Below are 21,699 nucleotides of genomic sequence, written 5' to 3' on the forward strand. Positions count from 1 at the left end.
TCGGAGCACAGGAAGAGGACGCCTTACCAGGTCCTCTCTCGGGTCAGTCTTCGACGATTTCGGCAGCCTTTAGATCGGTCGAAGCAAATGCAACAGCAAGTCTTCTTCTTCCAGCTGGACGTCGAGGATCAGCAGTTCCAGTTACTCTTAGAGTGGAGACTCAACTCCAGAACGCTTCTGAACAATTACCAGTGGTGAGAGGTCCCCAGATATACTATTCTGTCTCTCATCCACACTGCTGGCACACACTCAGCAGCCAATCATACAGAAGGGCATTCATGCAGTCAGTCAGCCAATCAGGCACACAGTGCATTCAGGCCACACTCCTCCCTTTCAGACACTCACAACAAGCAATGTGGATTGGGACAAGTACCCAGCCATTCAACACTACACACTGCATTCAGGCCAGTTTCGGGCAGGGCTGTCTCAGTCTTTGTCTCTCATGCCAGAAACCAGACAACCACAACAAGGAGTGTATATTGGTCACACACTCCATTCACCAAGGTCCCACCCACAGGAGGTACCCACAACATACAGTCACTGGGAAGGCTCCAGTCAGTCTAGCTGGGCCTTCACAACAACACCATATATGGAACTTCCACCCAACAGCCAGTCAGGGGGAAGGGACAGAGTCAGGGCTTCCCAGGACTTTGGGAAACAAGGTAACAGGCAATAGAAAGCAAGAGGCCACAGGGGCCATCTTGTTTCCTATCAGGAATCAACTGATCCCAATGGCAGGGCCTGGGTATCCCAAATTGGAGGACACCCAGAGAACCTGTCAAATTCAGCATGGAGCTGCCACCAGCCCATACCCTGCTCTGTGGACCACCCACACGTGCCCAAAAACATACACTAGGGGCACAGGGTTGTACCCCTACCCATGGGTGCCATAAGGGTATCCCATGGGTCTGTTCACCAAACCAAAAGAGAGAGCTGCACTGCCAGTAGTCCCACATGGACTCCTGGGCAGAAAACATGACAGAACACACGATAAAAAGCAGTAAAGGACAATGATTCAGAGGCCCTGTCCCTCTGATGCATTTCCAGCATCACACCTGGACTCCAAGGTACCGGAATCCGTCGTCTCTCAGCCTGAAGGGGAGCCCGTTAACAAAGGTCATCTCTGAGTCTGGTAAATTACCCCCTACGAACGCCACCGATTTCTCCAGATTAACTTTGTACCCCGATAGGTCCCCATAGCGCGAGAGGCCCTGCAGTATTCGGGGGACTGTTTGGGATGGGTTTGTGATATAGAGCAGTGCATTGTCAGCAAAAAGGCAGACTTTGCACTGCATCTCCCTGACCTGTACCCCCCTGATGGCCGCATCGTTGCGGATCGAGATTGCCCATGGTTCCCTCACGAGCGCGTGAATTAGGGGGGACAAAGGACATCCCTGCCGTGTACCACGCTCGAGGGGGAATGTCCTCGACTCGGTCCCATTTGCCACCACTCTAGCGGAGGGGGAGGAGTAGAGTGTGGAGATCCAACCCAGCCACCTGGGCCCATACCCAGGGTCGTGAATACCTCCCTCATAAAGGCCCAGCTGACCCTGTCAAAGGCCTTCTCCGCGTCAAGGGCCAGTAGAAGAGCCCTCGTCGCAGACCCCTCTCGAGGCAAGCACATGGAGCGTCTTCCGCATAATATCAGAACCCTGCCTGTTCAAGACAAATCCCGCTTGGTCGGGGTGTACCAGGCACGGGAGGCAGCTCTCAAGTCTGGTGGCCAGGACTCTGGCAAACATCTTAGCGTCCAGATTGAGGAGTGAGATGGGTCTGTAAGACCCACATTCCGTCTGGTCCTTGCCGGGTTTGGGTATAACAGTGATGAGGGCCTGCAAAAATGTTGGTGGGATGGACTCCCGGTTCCTGATCTGGTTAAACAATTTGGCCAGGGGCTTCAGCAGGATGGGTTGGGACTGTTTGTAAAAGTGTGTAGCCGTCTTCCCCCGGTGCCTTTCCCACCTTCAATCTTTTGATGGCGCCCTCCACCTCCTCCTCCGATATCTCTCTCCAGGACCTCTAGCTCCACATCAGACAGCCTAGGCAGAGGGTGTTCCGCCAGGTAGGCACGGATGTCCTCCAGTGATTCGCCTGCCTTTTTGGAATAGAGTTCGCTATAATAGTCTGCAAAATAGTCCACTATTTCCTCGCGGCCCCCGTGAATCCCGCCCACTCCATCCCTGAGACGAGTGACTCCCCTCTCAACCCTGCAGCCCCGAGCCCTCTGCGCCAGTAGGGTCCCCACCTTATCTCCCCGTTCATAGTACCTCTGCTTAGTGTATCTCATTTTCTTGATGACTTCCCCTATGAGGACCGTATGGAGTTCCTGTCTTTTGCCCTGCATCTCCTCCAGGAGAGCCCCTCGATCCACCCCCGGGAGGCCCAGTCTCCATCGCAGAGCGCCCAGCTCTGTGCGGAGTTTACCCCCGATTAGGCCTCTCTCCCGTTTATGTCTCGAACCCTCCACTATGAGAAGGCCCCTGAAGGTGGCTTTTGCAGCATTCCCACACCATGGACATATCCGTCTCGCCGGTGTCGTTTGTCTCAAAATAGGCCAGCATTTCCTGCCTCATGAAATCACTAAATACTGGGTCCCTGAGGAGTGTATCATTGCAACGCCACAAGTTATGGCTTCTACCTTCGGCTGTTGTGCCACCCCGTTCCCCTCCTCCGAGACTAACAAAAGGTTGATTTTTGTTTTGAGTTGGGCGCGTATAGTGTGGCCAGGGTAACGCGCTCATCGTCACAGGTTCCCTTAATGCCCAAGAAACGACCACCAAAACCCCTCTTGGTTTCTTTGTCTGTGAGATGGAACGCTCTGCTCAGGAGGATTCCCACCCCTTCCTTCTTAGAACTTCTGTGTGAGGCCCAGTAATTGCACCCAATGTCTTTCCCCTTGATCTTGGATTCCCTGCCTTGCCTATAATGTGTCTCCTGTAGGAAAAGAACCGTTAGGTGTTGCTTACTGAACATGTTGCTCGTGAGAGATCTCTTATTCTGGGAGTTAAGGCCCTTGACGTTCAGCGTGCCTATCTTTGCTTCAATCATTGTCATTTTTTGTTATGCGCACTGATATCGCCTCTAAGTGTCCGCTACTCGGAGCCCGTTGCAAAAAAAAGTGTCCATAGTTTGAGCTGGTTTCCCCTTTCCCCTCGAGCCACCCGTGGGGCAACGCCCCTCCCCTCCTCCCCCTCCCCTTACCCGTTTTGTGGGGCGTTCGCCGCCGGGTCCCCGGGTGGGGATGTGACTGGCAACGAACCACCAGGGTCGCTTCCCTGGCCCCGGGAAAACATTTTCTTGGGTGTAGCGCTTTCCAACCTGTCTCTCTTTGTTAAGTACCGGCCCTTTCTGATCCGCTGTGGGGAACTGGCTGTAGCGACTCCCGAGCCAGGCTCTGGTACCTGGTCGTGTCTCCTTTGCCCCTAGCGGGGCGTATCACGACATGAGGCCCGGAGAGGCGTTGGCCGTTGCCCATGTGGAGTTGTCGTGCTACTTCCTATGAAACCATACAACAGCCTCTAAATGGGCAACACTGCAACCCTGACCGAAGTCGATTAAGCAAAGAACTCATCACGGGCCGTGGGGCGAAAGCACTATGAACGGCGGACTCCATGGGTCGTTGCATGGGGTGTGGATCAGGCCTTCTGTGCAGAAAGGCGAGCCTTGGTTGCTGCTCGTATGCTCATACAGGATCTCCTCGGTCTGTGGGTGGATGTCTGGTTTTTCGGAATTTACGTGAACCTTTGACCTTTAGCTTCTCCTGGGTGAGGTCCAGGCCTTGAGGGGCACGAGGGCGATCTCCGTTGGTTTCATCCCGATTTTCTGATGGTCCCGCAATGTCGCCTGTGAGATCCTCGGTGGCCCTTCGGATTTCCGCCTCCGTGACTAGTTGGTACCTCTGGCCCTGCCATTCAAATGCTAGGTGGAATGGGTTGCCCCAGCGATAGCGTGTCCCCTTTTCCTGCAGCCACCTGGTGATAGTGCCGCATTTCTTTCGCATCTGGAGAGTGAGGGCCGAGAGATCCTGGTAAATCGTCACCCTGGAGTTACCATGTTGAATATCCCGTAGGGTTCGAGCCTCTCCAACACCCTAGCCTTGTCCTTATAATAGTGAAATCTTGCTAGAACTGAGCGTGGACCTCTGCCCCCCCCGCCGGCCCGATGGACTCTATCAAGCAGGAGAGTCTCCCCCGAGTCCGACCCCAGGACAATCCTGATGATGTCTTGGATTTTGCTTTTGAGTCCAGCCGGGGTCTCTCCCTCCGTCTCCTCAAGGCCAAAAATTCTCAAGTTGTTTCTCCTCTCCTGGTTCTCCATGTCGTCGACCTAGAGCCGGAGGTCCGCCTCGCGGCAGCGCAGTTCCTGAAATCTAGTTTCCATTTGTGCCTCGAGGATGTCCGTCGATACCTGGTTACACTCAACCCCTTCTACCCGATCCTCCAGCATTGAAACCTTGGCCGTGAGGTCCGCCAACTTGGCCCCCATGTCTGTCCTCATACCCCTAATCTCTTCTAAGATCGTTTGGATGTTGCTCTGTATGGCATTCATGTCCGTGGGTTGCGAGGCTGCAGGGCCGGTCTCCATTTCGAGGGACCCACGCGTGTACTGGTATTGCGCAAGGGTCTCCCTCCAGTTCATGGAGTATCAATTGCACCAAGCTATAAGGTTCCCCTGAGGTGTCCTGCCGGCTGGCGGGGTGGTTCAGGCGCGCTCCCACGACGGCCTGAGCCTTCTCCGGTCGTCGGGTGGGCACCTCTGTTGCTGATCCAGAGCCCCGTGGGGGCTGCGGGGATGTAGGCCGTTGGGGCGGTGGTCAGGTGTGGAAACGTGGGCCGTTGGGATGGTTCCGCGGTGCGCCGCTGCGTCGGTTCGGGCACAGACGAATCACTGGTGGTGAGAGCGGTAGGTGTGGCGGTGGTGCCCCCGTATCGCCAATGATGGGAGGACCGGTCGCCGGCAGCCGTTGGAACTTCTTGGAAGGCCCGCCCGGCATTGGGCCCTGTGTGTCGGTCGCACGGGCCGTTACTCCTCTCTGGTGGGGTCGGATGACCCGTCGCATCTGGCGTGGGGACTCCTCTGAGATGTCAGGAGAGGCAGGGGCCGTCAGCCGTGCAGCCCAAGCCGCTGAAGGGGATCTCCGCAGGGCCCGCCTGAGCTGTCGAGAGGACCTCAGGCCTCGGTGCACGAGTCAGAGCGGGTGGGGATTTCACCTCCTCCCACCGCTACGCAGCTAGGCGATATGCGATGTGCGGCTCCCGTGCGGGGCCTTCCCTCAGGTGCTGGGGGGGGTCGCCGTTCACAGGTCGTTATCTAGGGAACGGGGGCATCTCCGAAGTCCGGACCAGCTTCTGGGTGGTCCACAGCGGTTCCCCTTCTCAACAATCGCTGATAGATGGGGTTAAAATGCACTTAAGGCATGTTTTTCCGTGAGTTTCCCGGGGCCATGCGGGGAGCTTGAGATTCAGGCGGCCATCTTGCCCGCGCCCCCTGGTGGCCTCCCAAATGGGATATTTAATTCCATTTAGTGCCAACCTCTGCAAAAAACGTGGTCCATCTGTTTGTGTAACACACTGCCTGACTTATAGACTTGTCTGACAGGGTAGTTTGGTACTCATAATTTTTACAAACAGCTTTTCTGGAACCGGGCATTTCCACAAACCAGGTTTTCACATGCCGCATGAGGTTTGCGGAGGTGCACGTAATATTGTAACCTGTAAAAACAGGTAAAGTCTGTATGGATGAAGTTGTAGAAGCAGCATTGACCACAAACAGATAGTTCCATCAAAAGGGCAACGTACAGCCGACTGGGCTCCTAATGTTAGATGTGCATGTTGGATGTACGATCAAGGACTGCAATATTCAGTTAAATACCAAGATCAGAGGGGAGAGAACCAGTTCCTCATGAATTGAGTCAAGTAGCAAACATGGCACTCCTGCCTTAACCTAACATGGTGGGTAAACAAACCAAATCATTAGAAAATTATCCTTACCTGTTGTTAAGGGGTGATCTAACTACAATGGGAAGAGGTGGGGCAAGGTACCATGGCAAATCAGAGTTAGGGAAACCCACAAAGGAATGTGCAACCAACCAGAGCCCTCACTACTCCAATGCCCCAAATAAACAAACTATAAAAAGGAACCAGCACTCCATTAAATTTGTATGGGAGAAAACAGCATTCCTGGGAGGTGGTGGTGGTGTGGTGCTTTGAGTCTGGAGGAAGAAGAGGAGGGATCAATAACGAGAGAAAAGGAGTGGTCAGAGGAGAAGAGAGCACAGGAGCAGGAAAGAGAGATTAAGAGAAGAAGTAATAGTTCACCTCTGTTCTCTCTGCTATCTGACTGCACCCCCTGCGTCCGTCCAATGAAACGAGTGTCAGCTGCTGCTTTCATCCCCCCTCTCTCCCCACTACAGACTCTACCTCTGACTCCGCTCTCAGCAACCTCCATCTTGCCATCACTAATACTCTTGACCTTTTTGCCCCAGACCTAGAACAGAACCCACATCCAGGCTTGTGTTGTTGCTGCATCCAACAACACGGCTGAACTCTTAAATCTGCAAGGAACTAGCCAACCCGTCCGCAGTCTCCCCCTCACCTCTTCCCTCCCAGGCCCTCTGCAACACACTGGACACATAGGTACTGCAAAAACTCAGGACATCCTGGCCACCCTTGCTTCCCTCTCCCCCTATCCCTGCCCCCTGCCTCGTATGGCTTCCCATGCCCCTCTGCTTTTCTCTTCTCCTTCCCTCCTATCACACCTGATGAGGTCACCAGAGTTGTCCGCTCCATGAAGGACTACTCCAAACAGGTCTCCCCCTGTTCCTCCAGAACCATTAAGGACAATATTGGCCCTCTTACCACTGCACTTGCCGATTTCTGCAACCACTCTTTTGCTACTGGATCTTTCCCCTCTTCCCTCATGCACTACCTTGTGCTCCCCCTTCTGGAAAAACCATCTGCAGACCCGTCTTTTCCAGCCTACTACTGCCCCATCTTTATCACCCCTTTCCTTGGGAAACTCTAGGAGAAGCTTGCCTTCCCTCAACTGACCCAGCACACTGAACTTACTGGTTCCCTACATGACCATTAATCTGGATTCTGAGCATTCAGAGGCACAGAAACTGTTCTTCTGAACACCTGTGAGGAATTGCTTGCATCACTCGACTCCAACTCTCCAACTGTTGATCTCTCCTCTACATTTGACACAGTCAACCACTCCCTCCTCATAAAACGGCTCTACAATACCCTAGTTATCTCGGAGCGGGCACTGGACTGGCTGACCTCCTTCCTCAACTACAGTTATTCTGGGCTGTTTTTGAACTATCTCCACCTGCGGCATACCCCAGGACTCCAACCTTTCTCACTGGCTCTTTAACACCCATCTTGCTCCACTTGCACACCTCATTTCCACCTTCTCCCCCAACTTCCAGTATTATGCGGATGACACACAAATATTCAAACTTCCCTCGGATCCTCTCCTTACTTCCTCCGTCATTCCTGACTGCCTATCGCCATCCAGTCTGGTGTACATCGAATGATCTCTGCCTCAATGCCAGCAAGACTGAGATCCTTCCCATTAGGAATCCTGCTTCCTCTTTCTTCCCCTCACTTTGGCCTCCTTCTATAGGGCCTCCACCTTCTCCTTCATCTGAAGCTAGAAACCTTGGACTCATCTTCGACTCTGTCTTTCCTTCCTCCCTCCCTTCCTTGCTAAGAAGGCCCACTTACAACTCTCTCCCTCCCTTCCTTGCTAAGAAGACCCACTTTCAACTCCACCTCCTCAAAGGAATCCTTTCTTTCCTCACTTTCCCCCAGAAGCTCATCGTCTCTTGAGCTCTGGTTCTCTCTAGGCTAGACTACTGCAATAGCCTCTTCCTTAATCTACCCTCTTCTTCTCTGCGACCCCTCCAGCTAATATAATACAGGGCTGCAAGAATTATCCTTGGCCTCAAGCCCAGGGACCACATCTCTTCAGCCCTAAATTCCCTCCACTGGCTCCCGGTTGCTGCAAGGATCAAATTCAAAGCCCTCTGCGTCATCCATAACGGTGTCTGGGGCCGGGTACCCCGCTATCTAAAACTAAATTTCACTATATAGTCTCCCTCCAGATCTTTACGTTCCTCCGGCACCAACTCTCTGTGTGTCAAGCGTTTCGCTAAACAGCAAGCTGGTGGCTGTTCTCTTTCCTCGGCAGGCTCCCTCCTATGGAACAGCCTCCCTGTTCTCTCCTCAAATACCAGAATCTCCTCAAGACCTTCCTTATGTGTCCACCTGGGCCCTGGCCTCCCACGCCAAATCGCCTTCAGCCTCTGCCGGCTCCCAGCACTTGCCTTGGCACCCGCTGACCTGTGCCACAACAGGCCTGCACTTACTAATTTATAGGCAGTTGACCACTCTCACCAAGTCCCTTAACAGCTGCCTACTCCCTAGCACTTCCCTCTGTGGTACTCTTAGCACTTCCCCCCACTCCCTCATCCCTTCTCTCTCTCTCTGCACTTGCACATTCTGAATGCTCACAAGTCCTAGTACCTCTATCTTTCTTTGTTATATTTGCATTTCATTCCCATGTTCCCTCCCTATTGCCTCTCATCCCTTCTCTCTCTCTCTCTGCACTTGCACATTCTGAATGCTCACAAGGCCTAGTACCTCTATCTTTCTTTGTTATATTTGCATTTCATTCCCATGTTCCCTCCCTATTGCCTCTCATCCCTTCTCTCTCTCTCTCTCTGCACTTGCACATTCTGAATGCTCACAAGGCCTAGTACCTCTATCTTTCTTTGTTATATTTGCATTTCATTCTAATGTTCACTCCCTATTGCCATGTGGGCGCTTTGAAACACAATTTACTTGATGTATGGACGCCTTACAAATGCACAATAAATCAATCAATAAATAAATAAATAAATAAACAAGAACAGCACAAGGAGGAGGGCAGGAGCTGGAATGTAAGGACCAGAGAGTCAACTGGTGGCCGAGGTATGGAACAGCAGGGGGTCATCTACAGGATATCAGTGATCCAGTACCCATGGGGGAATCTAAGTTAAGGCACTAGTCACATAGAGCAGGAGGGGGAACCATTCACCAGCCCATTCCAGAATCCAAAAAATAATTATGCAAATCATCACCCGAAAGCATCTACTGTCCTAGTAGGTGAAACAGCCTAGACAAAGACACTGAACTACCAAATGTTTCTTGTAGGTCCAGACCCCAATATGCTATGATGAAAGAATGGTGCCAGGACACTACAATTCCAGTGGAGTGTAAGCGAATTAATTGGTCTTTAGAACGTTACATTTTAGGCCCTGGACTTCTGGTTCCAGGACCAGTGCAGGAGGTATGTTGTGTTTGATCCATCCGTAAATCTTTCGTTAAGCTGTGCCAATTTGTTCGTGGGATAAATATTAGATCCTGGGACCGTCTTGGGAAAACGAGTTCCATGCCGAAAACGCACATTTCTGAATGAACACAGATTTTTAAAATGCTCTATAGATAATAGAAATCTCTCAACGGTTTTGGAAATTTGTGAAATTTTGAAAATATCTTGCATATTTTCTCTCCATGCCCATGGAATTTCCAAAGCTGCACTTCCAGGCAGAGACAAAGCCCACATACTCTTGTAGAAAGGTGGAATGAATAGAACCAGGGAGTGGTGACAGCAGCTGCAGTTCTAAACGTAGAAAAGCAACACCACAAACACTGATTTCTTAACATTCAGGAATGTTGAAAATACATTTAATGATTGTACTTTGATTTGGTTTGTTGTTTTTACTTTTACAATTTTACAGAGGATTAATAACATACATTTTCGGCAGATTTTCAAGTCTCCCCTGCAAATGTTAATTTTTCGTTTCACCATAAATGTTAAATATATTTGTGCAGATGTTCCAATATTTCTCTGCAGCTTGTGGTGTGTCTCTAATCAAATCATGGCAAGATATTTTTCTAAAAAAAGAGATATTCAAAAGCACCACATACCATGAGTTCTCGTGCCTTCCTCTCAATTTCGGATTTCTCTTTACATACTTTAGAAATATTACAGTCCAATTCAGCCAACAGCTTTTTAAGATCCTCCTGAAAAAAAAGGAATGCATTCTATTTTTGAATATAGACTAGCCAAAACGTGATCATTTACAGAATGGAAATATTGTTTCTTTAAATGGAGTGTATGGTTTAAAGGAAAAGGGAATTTCAAATTTCAGTTCCATTTTCTTCAATTATTTTTGAGGAATGAGGTTTGAGATGTTAATTTTTGGTATGTTTCTTGTAATCTTTATAAATCTAGAACAGTGTTCTTCGAACTGTGGGGCTCCGGAGGGCTCCGGAGGATGCGGGGGGCAAAGGAGAAACATAGAACAGAGGCATCTACTGTGAAAGGTTCCTGGATTTAACAGGATAATATTTTTTAAAGAGAAGAAAACATCCTCTAATAAAGCTTTCTCTTTGTCATACTTCGCCGGGTCTTATTTTACCTAAGAGGCAACAACGTGTTTCCTAGAAAGTACACCTATGAAGCAGGGTGCAGCAGTGACCTGTGGCTGTGGTCAGGGCTGTGTTGTCCATCTCTTAATTAAAGGTGCGGAAGGTGGCTGTGTCAGAGTTGGCTGGTTCAGAGGAACCAGTAGCTGCTCAGTGTTGGTACCCTGCAAATGAAGTTGGGAGAAAACGACTCCCTACATTGACCAGAGAGCTCCCAACAAACGTTAGATCACATGGAGTAGGGGAGTTGCTGAGCAGAGGGGCTGCATGCACCATCAGTAATCTAATGCAGTACAGAGTGCAGAGGAGTCTACACGGAAGGTGTTCCTGTGTACTGTTCAAGAAGGCTGCAATAGCTGTGCGTAGAGAGAGGATGGTGCATGCCATACACCAACGAGATAGGCCACTGGCAATCAGAAAAGCATCTGCCGATCCTTGCTAGAAGGGAACATACAAGCAAGCACACACAAATGGAGAACTACACTTAAGTCGTGCAGTGTCAGAAGGCTGGATAGGCATCAAGAGATAAGGCGGAACCAGCACCAGGAGTGCCTTGAAATACTCACTGGAACACCAATGAAAGGCTGCGGCAACCAGGATTGTGAGACAGTAAGCCTCAGCGAGACGTTTCCCCAACTGGTTTTAGTAAGTAAGTCCACTGGGGTTACTGATGAGTACATTGGTGAGCAGCTAATGATGAGGACAAGAAACAGTAAAATACACAACGCTTCTGGATTCAAAGAATCCCAAACTAGAGGTAGTAGTAAAAATGTGTCAAAGTGGTAAAAGGTGTACGTTAGTAGGGGTGGAAGGAGAGGCCATACAACAGTTATGAAAAGGGAGGGTAACATGGAGAGGAGCCAACAGGGTGGAGGGTTGAAAGGCCAAGAGAGGTAAGCGTCCAGCGAAAAGGGAAAACATTATGCATTTGCGTGCAGAAGTGTGTTTCATACAACAGATATTGACGGTTGTGTTTCTAGGGAATGTTTTTCCTTCGATGTGGATTGGAGTAGGTGTGCTTCTGAAGGTGCTTTTCTCTGAGATATCTGGGTGGGACAAAGGAAGTATGGACAGGTCATTTCTGAGGGTTGTTGAGAGGAGGGAATACAACCTGAAGAGGTGATTCTACAAATTAACGGCGAGCATATTAAGATAGTTTTGTGATGTTTTGAAGGTACATGGGGTTCAATCCGAAATCTTAATCGAGTCAGGCCTGCCTACACTACTTTTTCAACAGAGGCGTTATAAGAATTTCATATCCTGAATTTGTGCAGATGTTAATCCTAGTGAATGTGGCTAGTCTCCATAACACTGCTGGTGTTTGAGTGGGAAGCTAGAAGAAAGTAATATGTGTTGGAAAAGTGAGGAAATGTTCTAGGTTGGGGGAGAAATGTGCACATTCAAGATGTATGTGCAACCTGCACACTGTGCCCATATTTTGAATGAGAGCGATACTTTGGGGCATTTTGCAGCCAAGCCTTTGTCCCATAAAGTGCTCACTAGCAAGTTGAGATTGCAGAAGAGCTCTGCTCATAAAACTGTATTCAGAAGTAAAAGTACCTAAAGGCTGAAAGGTGCATAATGCGCCTGTTTTGGCAAGGGAATCACTCCAGGGTGCGTTCGATAAACTAACAAAGTGGTATGATTAAAGGACTTGAAGCGTCTTAAAAGATGCTGCTTTCGATGCTGGCTAGGAAACAGGATCGGGGTTAAAGATACACATTGATTTAAGTTTTCACACCTTCCAAGTAGCTTCTTAAGAACTCCACACCAGCTCCAAGCAGAATGCATTGAGGAGGCTGCTGGTCACGTGACTAGGCCCTGTCACTCATTGCCCCTCCTCTCCCAACCAGTTTTTGCCCCCTCCAGGTAGCTTCATAAGGAATCCAGGACACCTGCCTGTGCCTGTTCGGGCCCGATAGGCCCCTCTTGCAGATCAATGCTCGCTCAGTAGTTGCTCACACCAGAGATCGCTAACCTCATCTCCTACAACATCCTTGATGACCTCTTTGTCACTGAAGCCTGATTTATCCGATCAGCCCCCCATGTTTTCAATGTCCTCCTCCTCCAGGCTACTGCATACAACATGCCGAGCGTCCAGGAAGGGCAGGAGGCCAAGTGGCAATCATCCACAAGAGCGAATGGCCACGCTCCATCATCCCCTCTCCCAGAACAAGCTTGTTCAAATCACTGGCCTGCAGGTTCCCTTTATCTCACAAGGAATCCATCACGTTTCTTCTCATCTACAGTGTATCTCACAGGAGTGGCTCTTCCACTGCTGACATCCCCAACATACTCTCCGCTGCCAAACTAGCACACACTAATAATGTGTTTCTAAGAGATTTTAATGTCTCTGGGTCTCACGGCGACAATCACACTCAAAGCACGTTTTTTTCACTTAGCAGATCCATTGACGTTAAGCAAACTTATTTCTCCCACATGCACAATAAAGGCAACACCTTAAACTTAGTCTTTGCATCACCCCCCCACCTAACACCTGCGCAGACTGTAACCCACATGACTGGTCCCACCATGATACCATCCTACTGTCGATCACACAGTCTAACAAGGTCAGGCTAAATGGCCCCTAACTCAGCACCACTCAATCAAACCCTTGCAGTCAATGAGCTAGAAGCAAATGTTGCAGACCTTGCCACTAGAGGGAGTGCCTCAGTCCTCCTAGAATTATTCAACAACTCAGCTATGAATATAGCTGATACTCATGCCCACTAAAAATGACCTGGGCTAAGACCAAACAATATGCCCTTTGGTAAATCCCTGAGCTCGCCTTGAACAAACACTCAATCCGTGCCCTGGAGAAACAGTGGTGCACAAAATGTAACCCTGGACAGGGTTCGAAATTGAGGGGTGCCGGGAGCTATTTATCTCCTGCTTGTAGCCTAGAAGAGCCTGGTTAACATGATACCAACAGCTAACAGTAGCTACTTTTGGCTCCCCAGGACAACTGATCCCTAACAAACACACCTATGTGAAGTTAGCTCTGTGCATTTGAGACAATGCATACATGTACTTTACGTCACATATGAACAACATTTAAAGCATAAGGAGGCATAAATAATGGACATAAAGATATGTATTTATTTTTTTATTTTAGATTTATAAAGCACACACAGCGGCCCTTGAGCATTGTGGCACTGTTACAATAGGGCTTACTTAGTTGCAAAAAGGAAGCACTGCTGGAAACACTGTCATATATGTTTGCATCTTATATGAAAGTTAGACTTACAGTAGGCTATGGCCTAGCTCCTTGATCCCCAATGGTAATTCCTGCTCACTGGTTCATGCTGGATACCCAGCAGCCGACTTTTGCTCCTGCCTATTGAATCTTAATTTTGACCCCTGCTGGAGTTCTCATCAACCGCAAACCTCTCTGCGCCAATTGTAGGAATCTGATTACCGAGGCCAAAGCTGCTTACTACTCCACTGCTATTACGGCAGTCTCTACCAGGAGCAAAGCCCTCTTAAAAGTAGTAAAGCAGTGTACCAAACCCTCACCCAACTTCGAGATACAAGAGACTCAGGTAAAATGCAACAAAAACAACTAGTTTACTGAAAAAAAGACAAAATTCCACAGAATATCGAATGGACTTCCCACAGCATTAGCCCCACTGCACTCCAGCACACACACTGCCACTCTGTATTTGTACTGAATGCTCTTGTCTCTCACAGCCAGACCTCCTAAAACCAATCACCTCTCTCAAACCTACTTCCTACTCTGAAGATATCATCCCAGCCTCCATCATTAAACAGTTGATGGGCCCGGCGTTGAATGCACTAATCTGCATCATTAATGCCTCCCTCACAGAAGGGTCATTCCCAGACACCCTAAAAACTGGTCTCATAGATCTCTTTTGAAAATAAACGAGCCTAGGCTCAGACAACCCGGCTAACTACCGACCATTATGAACCTATCGTTTATTGGCAAAACGATGCTTCACAACTACTCACTGTAATCAATCAACTACAGCCACCATCCAGGTGGTAGATGATGCTCTGCAAATCATGGATAAGGGTGACTCGTGCCTCCTCGTCCTCCTTGAGCTCTAGGTAGAATTTGACACAGTTGAACACAGTATCCTCCTCTCCTTCCTCGGCGACAGGATGGGGTTCGCTGGCATGTCCTGAATTGATTTAGCTCCTACCTCCCGAGCAAACAGGCTGTCCAGATAAACACATTGAGTACTAACCGACTCCCAGTCTCCTGCTGGGTCCTCCAAGCCTCCATCCTCTCATAATTATTTTTTAACCTCTACATGGAGCCTCTGGATACACTCCCCAAAGGCCACAATATAGCCATTCACCAATACACGGATGATACTCCGTTGTACATGAGAATAAAAAGTCCAAAGGACATCAGTCGTCTTCGCAATTACCTAGCCATCGTCCAATCCTGGATGTCGGCTGCCTACCTTAAACTTAACCCAGTCAAGACCAAATTCATCCTCATTGGTATCCCCACGCTAAACAACAACTTGTCCAACAATGGCTCATTTATATGCGACTAGAAGGATTTAGTCCGCAACTCTCGTATTCAGCAAAAACCTTAGGCTTCACCACTATTTATTTCAAAGCTAGTTTAACCTACAATTGTACGTAGACCAGTTTAGGACTTATGACAGAATGTTGCAGCTTTTTTTTACAAGAGCACACTGTGAGCACCCAGCCAACTGATGGTCAAAATGCAGACCATACTGTACATGGATGTTTGCAGCTCCTCAAAGCAGCAGGTGTAGTCGACAGATCATGTAGCCAGTACCTGCACTTCTCAACACCTGAAAGAGAGTACCGGTACTCAACTATGCTGCGAGCTGAAAACGAAAGCTTTTCATATGACTTTATTGCAATTTAAAAGGATTAAGCGTCTGCAGCCTTTGATAGGGAAAGCAGCACCCTGTTCCCCTCTCCTCTCTCCAAAACCCGTAGTGTCCGTACCTTGTACTCCTCTGCAGCCTCCTCTAGCGGTCGAACCTTGTGAAGTTTGTGTTCCGTGGATTCTCGACATACAACGCAAATAGCTTTCTGTTCCTCCTCGCAGAAGAATTTCATTTTCTCCTCGTGCTTTTCACACGTCGTGATCTCTTGTCGCCGCTCTGCCTCTTTATAAAACTGCCTGACAATTTCGGCAATGCTCAGCAACTGCCTGTTAGGTCTCAGATTTGAGCGCTGACAAGCCACTCTGCACTCAGGGCAGTTGAGTTGATACACATCCTTCCACGACTCTGTGATGCAGGCGCGACAGAAATTGTGTCCGCACTCTGTGATCACAGGATCTTTATAGTATTCTAAACAGATGGCGCAAGAAGCTTGCTTCTGCAAGTCTTCTAGTGTCTTTGCAACAGCCATCAGACCCGAGAAAGATAATAATAAAACGGAACGTCCTTCGGGTACACTGAAATGCAGTGCATTTACAGGAACCAGCGTAAAGGGGAGGGGTTTCACGTTCTCTTCCTTGTTCTCAGATCATTTCCTGGATTCTACAGTTGCTCGAGTGAGACTGTGCACGCCCCCATGCTGATTCCGCTTCCGTTTCACTCATTTTTGTAGCACTTGCTATGGTTTTTTGTTTTTCTTAGCTTTCGTTTTTTCACGTTAAACAGTATTTTTCGCAATATTACCGATTTTCTTTTATTGTATCGGAACGCGAGCACGCGCTGTATAATATCTGTATTTATTTATTTCCAAATGCGCTGAAAATTAAATATGACTATTTGCAACAGATATTCTGGTGTGAAGCGTTTATGTTTTGTTAATTAATGCATTGGGTAAAACTGGCATATGCATGGTTTTATAAGACTAAAAAAGTCTGCGACGTTGTTTTCTTATTCTTGGGTTGTATTTTCTTATTCGCATTGTCATTTAATTGAATGCTTCATTTTTTATTTACAATTCATGTTGTCTTCCTAAATGCAACAAAACGTATCACGCTCTCCCAAACTTCTTTGGTACGTTCACTTAATTATTGCATTGCTTCTCAGGTTTGCAGAACAGTTATCCTACAGTATTAATTTGCATATCCAACGATATCACAGGAGTGATGTCACATGACATTTGGCACTCACATGTCACAGGAATTGACGTGACAGGAAGTGGCATTATAGGATTTGATCACAATTTTGAGTCATACGTATTCATAATCGCCCACTGCACCACAGAGCTAATTTGGCTCCATTGTGGAATTCGGTGGCAGAGACATACACGTGGTGTTGCATGTGAACCCCTCCTGGGAGCATGGTAGCTCCCAGGATGTTGTAATGGGTCACGTGGCGGTAGCCACGCAACCAACATAATAAAAGAGGCGAGCCGCTTCCGGCTCGCCAGTCACTCCCATTCTGGCTCCAGCGTCGTCCCTGCTGCACCAGGCTGGTGCTGCGCTGTTGGTGCTGGGCCCACGGACGGGGCCCAGCTTAAGGACGGTGCCCCTGCCGGGCAACGCCGTCCGGACGGTGCCCCTGCCGGGCAACGCCGTCCCTGTGGGTCCCCCAGCCATGTGAGGCGGGTTGGGGATGTGACCCCGGCCTGGGTGCCCCCAGAGCCGGGGCCGCGGTGGCCAGGTGGACCTGGCCACGTGTACGGAGCTCCGGTGCTCTGGAGCGGGGTGGGCAGAACCCCCACCCCTGAGTATGCGGCATGGGCGCCGCCGAAGTGTGTGTGTTGTCGGGTGCCAACCGACCCGAGCATGGGGCTGCCCGGTGATCCCGAGCAGCCCCCAACAATGGCGACGAGGCGATGGGGCCCTGTGTGCCCCGAAGAAGATATGGTGCGGGCCCATCTCCATCTGGGCTCGCGACGTGGAGGAGCGGAGGCGGTTTTCCCCGTGGGGGAGAGAGGTTTCTGCGGCTTCAGCCACAGAGGAGGTGCTGCCCCTCCCCCACCCGCAAGCCGCGGAGGGGAGGAGCGGCAAACATAGGATGGCGGGCCCGACACCAGCTGGGCCCGCGCAAAAGAAGGCTGGCAAGCTGCCCGCCCCGTCCCCCGAGGGAGACGGAACAGGTCGGCGGCTGTGCCGCATGGACGGAGGCGGGCCCATCTCCGACAGGGCCCGCCAAAGAGGAAGAGGATCTTCCCCCACCATCAGGTGCAGGGATGAGGTGCTTCCCCTGCGGGGGAGAGAGTGCCCACGGCATCGGCCGCGTGTGTTGGTGTGCCCCGCCACGGGAACGGAGGGGAGAGAAGTGTGCGGCCCGCGCCGCAGTGAAGAACGCAGGGCTGCCTCTTCCCCCGCCGGGAACATGCCGGCAGAGGCGCTGCCCCTCCCCCACCCGCGAGCCGCGGGAAGGAACACCGGCGGTGCACGGCGCACAACAAAAAAGAAAAGGGCGGGCCCAACTCTAACGGGGCCCGCAGAGGCAGCGAGGATGGTGCTGCGTCCCCCACCGCTGGGGAGGAGATCTGGGGGCGGCGTCTGCCGCACATCGGAGGGTGAACCCCTCGCCTGAGGGGAGGCATCCCCTGTAGCCTCGGCCGCAAGAAAAGAAAGGAGGCGGGCCCAATAACAACTGGGCCCGCAAGAACATTGGGGTGCTCACCACGAGGAGCGGGCAGGAGAGCTGCCTGCCCCGCGCCTGAATGTCGGCCGACAACAGTGGCCGAACCGTAGTGGGAGCTGCTGGAGCCGCACAGCGAGGTTGCTTTGCCTCTCCCCACCATGGAGGCGGCCACGGCCACAGAGAGCGGCATACATCGCCACAAGGAAGAAGAAGAAATGAGGATGCGGGCCCAGATCCGACTGGGCCCGTGAAGGCAATGAGGAGGTGCCGTGGCCCCAGGGGGAGAGAACTGGGCGGCACCAGCCGCGATGAGTGGGGGATGCCCCTCGCCCCACAAGGGGTCTGGCAAACGGCTGAGGTAGGCCCATCAGGTCGGCCCGCAAAGGCGGCGGGGGTGAGGTGGCTGCCCCTCCCCCACTCGCAAATCGGGAGATTGAAGAGCGCAGAGAAGAACCCACGGCCGCCAAACAAAGGAAAGGGGTGTGGCCCAGGCGAGCAATGTGTGCCCGGAGGGAGTGGCACGGGCGGCCGGGTGCCAGGGCAGCAGCACCTAGGACTGTGGACTTGGCCGAGGTGGCCCCTGGGTTTTCCCAGGTGCGGCTTTGCCGGCCCTAAGTTGTGAACTAAACTGTACTGAATAGCTGCCCATGGATGATGTCGGACTGGTCTCCTGCAGACCCGCAGTTGCTTAATGTGGACTCAGCAGCCACCCCCATGAAGACTGGGATCCTGCAGACCCTGGACGTGCTTAAAACGGCCCATTCAAGTGGCGGTGGGAAGCTGTGATCCTGCATATTGTGGCCATGCTTTAAATGGTGCCAGGGGGGATCAACAAGGGCGGCGTTCAGCAATAGTGAAACCACTCACCCAGGTTAATAAAGGGTGTATTAGTAGAGTGGTTGTAGGAGTAGTAGTGGGTAATTAGCGGGATGTGTTTTGTTTTGTTGTTTATTAAAAAATGGAGTGGTGTTGCATGTGAACCCCTCCTGGGAGCATGGTAGCTCCCAGGATGTTGTAATGGGTCACGTGGCGGTAGCCACGCAACCAACATAATAAAAGAGGCAAGCCGCTTCCGGCTCGCCAGTCACTCCCATTCTGGCTCCAGCATCGTCCCTGCTGCACCAGGCTGGTGCTGCGCTGTTGGTGCTGGGCCCACGGACGGGGCCCAGCTTAAGGACGGTGCCCATGCCGGGCAACGCCGTCCGGATCGGTGCCCCTGCCGGGCAACGCCGTCCCTGTGGGTCCCCCAGCCATGTGAGGCGGGTTGGGGATGTGACCCCGGCCTGGGTGCCCCCAGAGCCGGGGCCGCGGTGGCCAGGTGGACCTAGCCACGTGTGCGGAGCTCCGGTGCTCTGGAGTGGGGTGGGCAGAACCCCCACCCCTGAGTATGCGGCATGGGCGCCGCCGAAGTGTGTGTGTTGTCGGGTGCCACCCGACCCGAGCATGGGGCTGCCCGGTGATCCGGAGCAGCCCCCAACACGTAGTCGGCATCCCACTGCCAAATGTTGGTAATTTCCACAACCGAGTGCAAATGTTCAGGGCAGCATGTGAACGCCAACTTTTTACATGCACATTTAAACTGTGTTGTTCATATGAGTAAGCACTGCCTTTAATTGTAATTGTAAACTCTATTTGATATGCGAGCATGGTAGGCAGCGTTTAATTGTAAACGCTGCCTGCATGCAGCATTTAATACAATGGATCCCTATGGAGTCTGCTGGCATTATGATGGTGCATAAAGCCTGAGGACTCCATAGGCATCCCCAGCCTTTGCAACGGCATGAGAAAACATCCTGCTGCAAATGCTGGGGCATTTTTATGCAGAGTGGAAGGGAGGTGGCGGAAACTGGCGGAGTATTTTTCACTGAAAAATCGGGAGTCTCCTGCCTAAATCGGGAGGGTTGGCATGTATGTCATCCACATCAAGAGCCAGCATGTTTAACATATGCGCAGGATATCTTATGTATCATTTTTGTAAACAATCACAATGTTTTAAAAGATGCCTTAAGGCCTTAGTTCGCTCTCTACAAATTCAGTACATTACATCTCTCTGCACACATGCAGGCCTTGCAAATTCTTAAAAATCCTACTAGACCTGCAGGGCAATCCCTTAGTTTAAATACTCGAACTAATAGAAATGCAATTGCCCCCTTTGTGACGGGTTACAAAATATGTTTGTACAATTGTGCATGTCTCTATAAGTGCACTTCAAATTTGGCGCAATGCTGCTACCTAAAGGCCAGCCATGCACAATGAAACTTGTATTTGCCATTTACTTTAACAAAGTCTGTTTGCAGTAAATGACATAAATTTTAATAATCCACATACTCGCCAGGAAGATCAAGTACCATGCAAATCATACTAACCTGTCATAAAATGTCCTAGCCAATGCGAGTGGGCTAGTAAATTTGCAAAATGTGCAAAAAATGCAGCATCATTATAAACCTTCTCAACTTTGCATCACTAATCTTAATAAGGTATGATGCAGGAGGTAAATAATTTGTTTGCTGCAGAGAATATTCCCATAAAGTAATTTTGCCATGAGAATATTCAGCATTTGACCCCCAATCCGAGTGAAAAGACTTTTGCAGAGTTGAGTTTCAAGCTCAGCCAAGTGCTCTGATAGATACATCGAGTTGCCAAATGATTACCTCTTTGAACCTCTTACACAACTCAACAAAAGCATTTAGGGTTTTGCATTTTGGGCCTCTTTGCAAAATCAGCTTTCCAAAATAGCCCAATAAAGTATTGTCTTCTGCAGTCAACATTTTAAGTACAATATGTTCTGTTTAATATTTAGCATCGTGAGTAATTAGGTAAATCCCAACTCCAATCTGATAATTTGAATAGAGAAACCTCTGGGGAGACCTAAGGCCAGAGTATAGACTCCAATTTATTTAACCAAGAGACCCGCTTGTTGTAAAAAATCTCTAGGTAATATAAAGTTCTCTGTACTATGCTAATTTTGGATATCATAAAAAGCCAAAATGTATAACTCCTCCATAAGTCGTGGCGAGATGGAAAATTACATTACTTGATTTACTTAAGTGAGATAAATCCAATGAGCCAATTAGTAATGTTCACGTATGTGGAATATTCTGTTTTAGGAAGTTTCAAATGTTTAATGCAGAAATCTCTAAGATGACATCATATCAAATTGGACGGAAACTGGGTTTGTAAGTTACTCCCATTAGGCTGCCTCCATCATTAATATGCCAAATGACACAGAGGAGTTGGTTTAGTGTCATATCCCTTTTGGAACACTGCGCAATCACGTACATACATTGACCAATTAAATTAGAGAAATGATACACACCTCCAAATGGTGTGGTTTATGCGCAATTAAAGTTCAAACCCATAGATTCTGGGAAAGAAACTCACTCACTTACTGACTGGCTGAATAGAAGAAGGAGATGAAGGAGAATTGATAACAACAGAAAGGAGAATGCAATAGATTGCTTTCCATTGCACCCAATTTGGATTATAAGCAGAACACTGAAAGTGAGGCCTACCTAAAGTTAAAGTCCCAGTCCTTTTTTCAGTGGAGAGACATCATACAGGCTGTGAAGGGGGCTGTAGTGAATCAGTATTGTTACATTGGGAGTTTCCAGTGCATAAAATTAACTTTATCAAATCAGAGCAAATTTTACATGCCTGGTTTGGGGGTGGGTTGAAAGTTCCCCTAAATTAGATGTCGCCCAATTAAAACATCCTAC

At 49.8% G+C, this 21,699-nt stretch overlaps 1 protein-coding gene across 4 annotated transcripts in view; it reads right to left on the reverse strand.

Moving 5' to 3' along the window:
• The window catches only part of LOC138492319 (E3 ubiquitin-protein ligase TRIM39-like), a 171,849-nt gene extending 155,886 nt beyond the window's left edge, over positions 1-15,963 (reverse strand). Inside the window, exons 1-2 of one of the 4 annotated variants that reach the window (XM_069619368.1) lie at positions 15,429-15,963; positions 9,975-10,070 (exon numbers count right to left, since the gene is read on the reverse strand). In XM_069619368.1, the coding sequence (XP_069475469.1) occupies positions 9,975-10,070; positions 15,429-15,839 (507 nt within the window). In that variant the 5' untranslated portion in view covers positions 15,840-15,963. The remainder of the gene's footprint in view (positions 1-9,974; positions 10,071-15,428) is intronic. The other 3 variants (XM_069619366.1, XM_069619369.1, XM_069619367.1) reach the window with 3 other exon arrangements.
• Between the last annotated feature and the right edge of the window lie 5,736 nt (positions 15,964-21,699).

Source organism: Ambystoma mexicanum, chromosome 10 (assembly GCF_040938575.1).
Source record: "Ambystoma mexicanum isolate Mex_15411 chromosome 10, UKY_AmexF1_1, whole genome shotgun sequence".
In the NCBI taxonomy this organism is placed as follows: Eukaryota; Metazoa; Chordata; class Amphibia; order Caudata; family Ambystomatidae; genus Ambystoma; species Ambystoma mexicanum.